Here is a 9,766-nt window from a genome sequence, read left to right as displayed (position 1 = left end):
CACCGAGGCTGGAGAGCAATGGCGCGATCTCAGCTCACTGCAACCTCCACCTCCTGGGTTTAAGCGATTCTCCTGTCTCAGCCTCCTGAGTAGCTGGGATTACAGGTGTCTGCCACCACGCCTAATTTTTGGATTTTTAGTAGACATGGGGTTTCACCATGTTGGTCAGGCTGGTCTCGAACTCTTGACCTCAGATGATCCACCCAACTCTGGCCTCCCAAAGTGCTGGGATTACAGGCATGAGTCACTGCACCTGGCCCTGCATCTTTTTTTTGTTTGAGACCAAGTCTCACTCTGTTGCCAGGCTGGAGTGCAGTGATGAGCTCAACTCACTGCGACCTCTACCTTCCGGGTTCAAGTGATTCTCCTGCCTCAGCCTCCTGGATAGCTGGGACTACAGGCATGCACCACCATGCCCAGCTAATTTTTGTACTTTTAGTAGAGACAAAGTTTCGCCAGGTTGAGCAGGCTGGTCTTGAACTCCTCACCTCACATGATCCGTCTGTCTTGCCCTCCCAAACTGTCAGATTACACGTGTGAGCTGCTGTGCCTGTCCAGTGACTCATTTTCTTTCCCTCCCCCAGGAAAACTCCGTGGCTTCCTCCGTGTTGGGGACCTGGTGATTGTGGTGACAGGCTGGCGACCTGGCTCCGGCTACACCAACATCATGCGGGTGCTGAGCATATCCTGAGATGCCCCTTCCTCCTCTGCCCCATTCCTCCCTCCCCAGTCTACGTCCTCCAGCCCACACCCCTCCAAAGTCCCACCTCTAAGTCCTCTCTTCTCTATTCCTGGTTCTCCCTACCTCGGGCCTGAGACCATATCTGCCATCTAGTCCCATTCCAAGCTGCCCCTTCCCCGTCTCCATTTCACACAGGTCCTGAAAGTCTGTGTCCAATCATGCACTGGCCACCCAATAGCACCAACTGTACATTCCCTGCATCCGATCCACTCAGCAGGCCCTAAGATACCTTGAGCCTTTAATCCCAGTTTGGCTGGTTAATTCCATAACCCCAGCCTTCCTATCCCTCGGGGTTGGGGAGGCGGAGGGCAGGACAATCTTGTCCAGTCTCCCGTTCTCATATGTGGCCCTTATGATAATCTGGGCATATCTGACGCCAGGGCAGGCTACCCCTTTCACGGTGACTGACAGTGACATGAAAGCCTACACTTTTGGGAAAACTGGGTGGGATAGATGCTGGGGAGAAGCGAGGGCTGGGTAGCTGATTTTGTCACTGTCTTCACAGCCTCTGTGCTGGACTTGTAGACCACTGTCTTGGTTGCTCTCATGCCTGCCTGATACCCTGCTTGGCCAAATGCCCGGCTGCTTCCTCCTGCACCCAAAAATTAGCTTCCCATTCACTTTGTTCCCACACACAAACTAAGAGCCAAAAATGAGTGTCTCTATTTTATATTTAAATCCAGCTGTTTGGAAGCAATTATAAAACTTCTCCCACACACCAAGAACCCCAGAACTCCCCACCCAGAAGGAAAGGAGACAGGGTCTTGGCCCCACAGTCTTTAATGCTGTAGAGCGGAGAGGGGACAGACAGTGTGAGTGTGGTAAAGGACTACTTTTGTCCCTGAGAAGGCAGAGGTGCTGGCTGGCCTGCCCTTTCCCAGGCTTGAATTCCTTGGGCCTTCCCTTTACTCCTGTACCAACAGCAAACTCAGAAGGAAAAAACGAAACAAAACTCTAAAGATAAACACAATCCTTCTCCCTCTCTCACGTGGTTCCTCCTGCCCCTACCTGATAGGGAGAAGGTTCAAGTATTGCTGCTGATGGGTTTGGGCAAGGACCACAGAGGCTGGCATGGAGAGGCTCTGCCTCCTGCTACTCCTCCTGTCTCCTTACCTGAAAAGGAGGGGAGGGATGGAGAAAGTAATGGCTAAACAAAATGAATTGGTAACAAACAAAATTAGCAAGTGAATAAATAAAATTAAATAAATAAGCAAAGAAAAAAATATCACATAAGGATTCAGCCATTTGCCCCTCCACCAGGGAAGGGGGAGGAATCCAGGCTGGCGTATTAATGAGGAGGTACCAACTACCCCTTAACTTTTAGGGGGGCACCACTGGAGCAGAGGGCACAGGGAAGAGGCAGCTCTCAGTTTACAAAAAGACAGTTCTACCACAGGACAGACTGCAGGGAACTTAGAAGTGTGTTCCCACTCAGAGGGTAGAGACACGGAGGGCCACAGGTGGCAGTGAGCAGGTAAATGTGGATGCCCACAGTCAGGACCCAAGACATATGCTGGCAGCAATGGGGGCGCAGGTGATTGGCAGTGCCTGGCTATGCTACAGGAACAGGAAGATAACCAGGCCAGGCAGAACCTGCAGGATCATTGGCAGGGAAACAGAGACATTAAGTTACTTGGCAGTGACGGTGGTGGCAAGTACTTGTGCTTAGTAAAGGTAGGGTCATGGGCCTGGGCCTGCACCCGGCAGGACCATAGCCAGGGGAATACCCTTGTCAGAGGCTCCGAGTCACTTCTACTTGGCAGTGGAGACACACAGCGCCTGGCATATTACTTAGGACAAGGTAGATGCTCAGTACACACGATGAATGGATTATGATGGCAGACAAGCTACAAGATTCTTGAGCTGAGAACACAGAGACCATCTTCATGGCAGTATGGGGAATGTCAGCACAGGGCTGACATTTCCATAGGGCAACGTTTCAGGTCCCCATGGCCTTCCCCAGGAGACACCTGCCCTTGGGTACATACTACTCACTAACCCCAAGAACTAAGGCTGGATGTACTCAGGGGTTTTACATGTTGGCAGAAAGTTGGGGACCCCCAGGGGTTGCTGGCTCAGGCACTGGTGGCCTGGGGGGCTGGGCTGTCCTTGGAGGCTTGGCCAGGAGCCCTGAGGGAGGCAGCCGCTCACTTCCTGAGCCCTTACGCCCAGGAGAGCCATCGCCTGTTGCCCGCTGAGGCAGAGAGGGTTGGGAGGCTGAGAGTGGGCGGCCCCGAGGTCCTAGCCGCCGTCCACCTCCTCCTGGAGGGGGACCCAGCAGGGAGACCTGGGAGCGCCCTGCCCGGGATAGGCTGGCATGCAGGGTTCGGGCAGGTGGGGCGGGCAGGCGGGAGGTGGATGCCCACGGGCCAACTCGGACTGGCACCAGTGGGGAGGCTGGAGAGCCTGCTGAGCGCCGAGCAGAGCGAGCAAGGAGGGTGGCTGGAGAGTCAGGGGAGAGAGGCAGAGGGCCCCGCTGGTGAGTCAGGGCAATGGCCACGTTGGAGGTCACAGCGGCTGCCTGAAGGGGCACATGCACCAGTGGCTCCCACAGTACTGGCTTTCCACTGAGCCGAGCTCCTGTGCTAGGAGCCAGGCCCCTAACACCCCGAGCCATGTCTCTGTCATGTTGCACCAAGTGCTGCTCCATGATGCCACCACTGCTGCCTGGACTTGGCTCAGAGCGCTTCCGCTGCAGTATGGAATTCTTCTTGCCTAGAATTTGTCCCGGGAGGGGAAAGTTAAGGATAGGAAAGGAATCCAAGTTGGAAGTTGGATATCAAAGAGTGTGAGGGTCTCAGGATGGGGTGGGGTTGAGGGTAGGGGATGGGAGTCAGTAGTATGGCGATAGGACTATCGGGGTGGAGATGGGGTTGGAGGAAGTGAGGGTCAGGGGATTGGTACTCAGGGGAAGGAGGACTCAGGACATGGGGACGTGGGATGATATCTCTCCTGGGTGGGACATGCTGAGGGATAAGTACAGTGGGCCACAGTGTTGAAAGGCCTGCTGGGAGCATCTGTTGGGACTGAATGGATTGGGATATGACCCTAGAGCCCCAAAGCCTGAGCTCCTTGCTTTGGAGGTGGGGTGAGGGCACAGCCTGGACCCAGAGCAGATGGGGTGGACAGGTCTCACCAATGCGGCGCAGCCGATCCATGGCCACGGTCTCAAAGGCCCGGCGCATCATGGGGAACTCCTCGAGCACAGCGTTGAAATGGTCCACACTGAGTGAGTAGAGGCGGCAGTAGGTGTCGGCCCGAACACTGGCTGTGCGCCGGCCCCTAGTTAGCAGGCAGATCTCTGCAGAAGTTGGGAGGAAGCCTCAGAACCCCTGTCCTTACCCCCGAATGCCTCTCACTGAGCCTGCAGCAGCGGACCCAACTTTCTAAGGCTCTTCCCTAGACTTGAGAGAAACCACTGATTACCTATTACCTCCCTGTTCCAGGGCCCTGAACACCCCAAGCATCGTTTCTGTCCAGATGCCCACAATTACTGGATTGCTGCTCCCTGTCCTTCCCGCTCTCTCCAAATGAAGGCTGATGACCAGGCAGGTCTTGTTGGCCCTAGACTCCCAGTGACTCCACTTTAACTCCCACCCCTCCCCGACTGCTCTATCCCAAGAAGTAAACAAGAGGTAGACCAGGGCAAGTCACTCCGTGTACCCACCCCTCCCACCCCCTTGAATGAACACTGAGGGCAGCCCGGAAGGAGAGAAGCAGTGTCAAAGAGCAAAGTGCAACGTGATGGGGGTGGTGGGTGGTTTGGGGACCGAGAGACTACATGAGCCTCAGGTCCCTTTGGGCAGTGGCTGGCTGAACTGCCCTTACTGCCACAGGCTGGGTTCCTGAATCACACCACCAGGCAGCTCCATAAAGCTCATGCTCCAGGACAGCTCTGCTTCACCCCAACTTTTCCCTCATCTCATAGGATCTTTGGATTTCACTGTCTAAGGGCTCTAAAAGGCCCTCTGGCCCAGTAGTCTGCAACCTGGCTGTGCATTAGAATCTCCTGAGAAGCTTTTAAAAGTTACAGAGCTCCAGATCCCAGCCCAGAGATTCTCACTGAGGGGCTGGAGCTCTGTGATTCTGCAGCATAGCCAGACAGGGACCCTGAGCCTGGGAAGCAGTTGCCCCATCCGTTGTCTGCTTGCGACGCCCCCACCCTCCCTGAGGCCTGCTGACCCCCAAAGTAGGATCCATCGGTGAGGCGTGTGTCCCGGGCGCCGCGGGCCAGCACACTGAGCAGCCCATGCTGGATGAAGTACATCTTCCTGCCCACGGAGCCCTCACGCACCACAAGGTCCCCCGGCTGGAAGACCTCAAAGCGCAGCTTGGTGAGGACTGCAGTGACAAAGCTGGGGTCGGCATGGGTAAACAGTGGCATGTGGGCCACCAGGCCCCGACAGGTGAAGTTAATGATCTCCTGGACAGGAGAGGGGACTGTCAGGCAGGCTGTGCCCCCTGCCCTGAGATGCTCCCACCGAGCTCATCTTCCTCCAGAAATCCCACCCCTGGGGTTCATGTTCTGCCAAAGGATGGGGATGTGTCAGTGGGCCTGGGACCATCCCTAAGCTTCTGTCTTCAGATCTTTCCCATGAGCTCTTGTGGGACTATCTCCCCAAAACAGAGATCCCTACAGTCCCTCCTTATGTACACTTCACTCCCAAAGGACCTTCCAGAAAGACCCTATCCCCTGAAAGGCCCCCAAATACCTGGCCTCCTCCGGGGCCCTCTGCAGGCCTCATCCCCCATAGGCGCACCTGCTGACCGACAGCCCCTACCACCAGATAGCACTCCAGGTCCCTGAAGAGCCCCCCCTTCCAGGGCCAACCCAGCCCCACCTCCCGAAGTGGCTCGCTCAGCTCGCCCAGGATGCTTTCCTCGTCGAACATCTTGCCCTGGTAGCGGTGCTCATAGTACTCATGGATGCGCTGCCGTGTGTCTGCTGGCAGCTTGTGGAAGGACATGTACTGCTCCACCTGCTTGTACTGGAGGGCCGGCCCATTGCCAGGGGCAAGAGGACACAGGGAGAGATTTGGGGCCGGAACAGTAGGGTGTGTGTGTGTAGAAGGTCAGAGACACAGGTCAAACTCAGAGGGGTGAAACATGGAACCAGGCATGGATACACAGGGCCACAGAGGAATACAGGTAATGGTGGATACCAGGAAGACACAGAGCACAGTCATAGGAACACCCAGGTGTGAATAGCAGAGGGGCCAAGCACCGGCATAGGTTCAAACAAAGAAAAGGTACACGCAGGGGCAGGGACCAAACAGACAGGGCAGGAAAGGAAACAGGCGTAACAGGGGCACACATCAGAATGGGACTCAAGTCTGGGTACCCAGTATCCAACAACCCTCCATGCCACCCCTCCCTCCCCTGTCCCTGCTGACCTTCTCCTGGTACTGGCGCCGGGAAGAGTCCAGGGACTGGATGAGTGCGGTGGCGTGGCCGATGAACATGGCGTAGCACGTGGCACCCACAATCATGCTGAGCATGGTGAGCCAGACGTCCGGCATGCCTACAGGTGCCTGCTGCCCATAGCCTATGCACAGCATGTGGCTCATGGCCTTGAACAGGGCATGGGAATACTGGCGGCCCCATGAGTGGTTCTGGGGGGCAGAGTGTATTGCAGAGCTGGGCATGGGCCCCTCAGAGCCTCATTCGCCACCTGCCCCTTTTCCTCTTTTGGTCTTTCTGTCTGCCCCCTTCTACTGCAGGCCTTCCTCCTGGCAGGCGCTTAAGTTTGGCTCTAGGGGCCCTGAGGCAAAAGGGTCCTCTATTACTGCTTGGGGGCCTTAGCTTCTGGCTAGGTGCCCTTCCTTGCCTGCTTCCTCCAACACACGAACACTTCTTCTGGGTGTCCTTCCCCTTTCCTCCCTCCTCCCCACCTCCTCACTCTTATTTTCTTTCGTGATCAGCTCCCACCTCCTGCTCCCTGTGGCCATCCCTGTTACTCAGGCAGAAGAGCCCTTAGAAGGCCCAGGAGAGGCAGAGCTGTGGGGACTTCTCACCACCATGTGGTTGATGGAGACCCAGCAGTCGGGAGGGAAGTCCTGCAGCATGGGGACCAGGAACTGCAGACAGCCATCCCAGTGACATAGCAGCAGCATCATCCCAATGAGGTTGAAGATGCGAACCACAGCACTGGCCAGGTCATAGGTCATGTGAAAGATCTGAGGAGTCCGAGGAGGAGCTGCTGTGGACAGGAACCCCTCCCTGCTTGTCCTCCTCCATTCCCAGCCTGGTAAATTCTCTCTCTGAACTTCTCCCTAGCCCCAACCCCCATGAAATAAAAAATACAACTATTATTCATTTGTGTGGAGTTTTGTGGCACACATGTACAGTTAATACAAAGCAATTTCTTATTTCTCTCATCTTATAGATAGGAAAGCTGAGGTCAGTCATGTGCCCAGAGCCACATAGTAAGTGTCACAGCAGAGAATCAAACAAATCTACTGCACAAGCTGCCAGGCGTAGCCTAGAAAAGAGAGAGGGCATTTCACAGTGTAATATTCCCAGGGCATATGTGTAAGAATTAATGCCAGCAGCCCTCTCTCCTCCAGTAGTAACAATATACGATGGTGACTTCGCTGAGAACTTAGACACCTAAGTGATTTGCATGTATTAACTCCTTCAATCCTAACAGTCTTATCACACCTAAGTGTACTAGAACAGAAAACGGAGTCTCCTATAGTAAACCATGAAACTGGGATCTGACCACAGACAATGAGACTGCAGAGCCCACAGTCTGAACCACTAAACTCTGCTGCTCTGAAGCAGAAGCTCCAGCTTCTTCCACACCCCATCCTCCACCCAGCATCCAGCTAACTCTAGAGTGTGTGTCCGCAGCTGTGCTCCACCCTCCTGTGCCACCATCTTTACCCCAGGCCCCATCCCCTGAACCCTCATTCTGTTCCTGCTTCTCCCCCACCAAATTGGGAAAGAGCTCACCCATGGAAGCCCCACCCATTTTCCCCACCCTATAAGGTCACCAGGAGCCCCACCCATAGCATCTTCCTAGAGGAGTCTGCCAGCCCCCCTGCCCACCTCCCCGCCCCACCTCCTCCCACTGGTGTATGTAGCGGATGAGGCGGGAGAGGCGGAGCAGCCGCAGCAGGCTGAGGATCTTGGTGAAGCGAACGATGCGTAGGGCCCGTGCCGTTTTGTAGACCTCAGCATCCAACCGTGGCTCCAGCTCCACCACCAGGAAGATGTAATCCACAGGGATAGAAGAGATGAGGTCAACCAGGAACCAGGTGCGCAGGTAGCGTGTGCGGATGGCTTGCGGTGCTAGCAGGATCTCAGCACCCTCCTCCACCACAATGCCCGTTCGGAAGTTCAGCACCAGATCCAGTAGGAAGAAAGTGTCAGACAGTACGTTGAAGACAATCCAAGGTGGGGAGTTCTCCTCCTTGAAGAAAGTGATGCCCACAGGCAGGACGATGAGGTTCCCCACCATCAGCAGCAGCATGATCAGGTCCCAGTAAAACCTAAGGCGGGAATGGGATAAGGAGTAAGACCATGAGGCTATTTCACCAGCCACCAGACTGACAGAAGACAGCGCGACATGGCCAAGAATGGGCAAAGATACACAATAACAGAAAACTGTTTACAGCTGCTGGGAGTACAAGTGGGGACCACCATTTGGGCAAATAGTTCAGCATTATCTAGTGAAGTTAAACATTTGCGTTCCCTGCAACTCAGCAATTCCATTCCTAGGTATAGACACATCCAAGGGAAACATGTGCTCCAAGAGATACACGTAGGAATGTTTTTTGCAGCAGTAAATTTGGGAACAACACACATGTACTTCTGTAGAAAAAAATGTAGATAGATAAGTGGATAAATACACTATTTATGGCCTGGAATACAATACAGTTGTGAAATTACCCAACTATAGCTACATTCAGCCCTATGGATAAATTTCACAAATGCAATGTAGTGCAAAAGAAGCAAAAAACAGCCTGGGCAACATACAGTAGTGAGACCTCATCTTAACAACAAATAAAAAAATTAGCCAGGCATGGTGGTGAGCATCTATAGTCCCCACTACTTGGGAGGCTGCAATGCACTCCAGCCTGGCTGACAGAGCAAGACCCTGTATCAAAAAAAAAAAAAAAAAAAAAAAAAAAAAAAAAAAAGCTATGGCTCATGCCTGTAATCCCAGGGCTTTGGGAGGACAAAGAAGTGGGATCACTTGAGTCCAGGAGTTCAAGACCAGCCTGGGCAACATAGTGAGATCTCATCTCTACAAAAAAGTAAAAATTAGGCGAGGTGGCTCATGCCTGTATTCCCAGCACTTTGGGAGGCCGAGGCAGGTGGATCACCTGAGGCCAGACTGGCCAACATGGTAAAACTTCACCTCTACTGAAAGTACAAAAATTAGCCGGGCGTGGTGGTGGGTGCCTATAATCTCAGTTACTCAGGAGGCTGAGGCAGGAGAATTGCTTGAACCCGGAGGCAGAGGTTGCAGTGAGCCAAGATCATGCCACTGCACTTTAGCCTGGACAAGAGTGAGATTCTGTCTAAAAAAAAAAAAAAAAAAAATTAGGCCGGGCGTGGTGGTTCACGCCTGTAATCCAAGCACTTTGGAGGCCAAGGCGGGTGGATCACCTGAGGTTGGGAGTTCAATACCAGCCTGACCAACATGGTGAAACCCCATCTTATAAAAAAAAGTAAAAATAAAAATTAGCCAGGCATAGTGTTGTGTGCCTGTAAGCCCATATCCTCAGGAGGCTGAGGTGGGAGGATTGTTTGAGTCTAAGAGTTCAGGGCTCAGTGAGCTTTGATTACACCACTGCACTCTACCCTGTGACAGAGTGAGATCGTGTCTCAAAAATAATAATAAAAGAGGCCGGGCGCGGTGGCTCACGCCTGTAATCCCAGCACTTCGGGAGGCCGAGGCGGGTGGATCACGAGGTCAAGAGATCGAGACCATCCTGGTCAACACGGCGAAACCCCGTCTCTACTAAAGCTACAACAAATTAGCTGGGCATGGTGGCGCGTGCCTGTAATCCCAGC

At 53.9% G+C, this 9,766-nt stretch overlaps 2 protein-coding genes across 2 annotated transcripts in view; one reads left to right on the top strand and one right to left on the bottom strand.

The window, feature by feature from the left end:
• Positions 1–1,684, top strand: part of PKLR (pyruvate kinase L/R) — an 11,815-nt gene extending 10,131 nt beyond the window's left edge. The window contains exon 10 of the mRNA XM_017519810.2: positions 585–1,684. Coding sequence (XP_017375299.2) covers positions 585–691 — 107 coding nt within the window. The 3' untranslated portion in view covers positions 692–1,684. The remainder of the gene's footprint in view (positions 1–584) is intronic.
• HCN3 (hyperpolarization activated cyclic nucleotide gated potassium channel 3) overlaps positions 1,396–9,766 on the bottom strand; it is a 12,165-nt gene continuing 3,794 nt past the window's right edge. Inside the window, exons 2-8 of the mRNA XM_017519809.2 lie at positions 7,806–8,235; positions 6,757–6,918; positions 6,136–6,354; positions 5,584–5,730; positions 4,925–5,165; positions 3,879–4,043; positions 1,396–3,457 (exon numbers count right to left, since the gene is read on the bottom strand). Of these exons, the coding sequence (XP_017375298.1) occupies positions 2,775–3,457; positions 3,879–4,043; positions 4,925–5,165; positions 5,584–5,730; positions 6,136–6,354; positions 6,757–6,918; positions 7,806–8,235 (2,047 nt within the window). The 3' untranslated portion in view covers positions 1,396–2,774. The remainder of the gene's footprint in view (positions 3,458–3,878; positions 4,044–4,924; positions 5,166–5,583; positions 5,731–6,135; positions 6,355–6,756; positions 6,919–7,805; positions 8,236–9,766) is intronic.

This window comes from Cebus imitator, unplaced genomic scaffold (assembly GCF_001604975.1).
Source record: "Cebus imitator isolate Cc_AM_T3 unplaced genomic scaffold, Cebus_imitator-1.0 Scaffold776, whole genome shotgun sequence".
NCBI classification, from domain to species: Eukaryota; Metazoa; Chordata; class Mammalia; order Primates; family Cebidae; genus Cebus; species Cebus imitator.
Note: the sequence above shows the minus strand (reverse complement) of the source record. Positions and strands in the feature narration are given on the sequence as shown.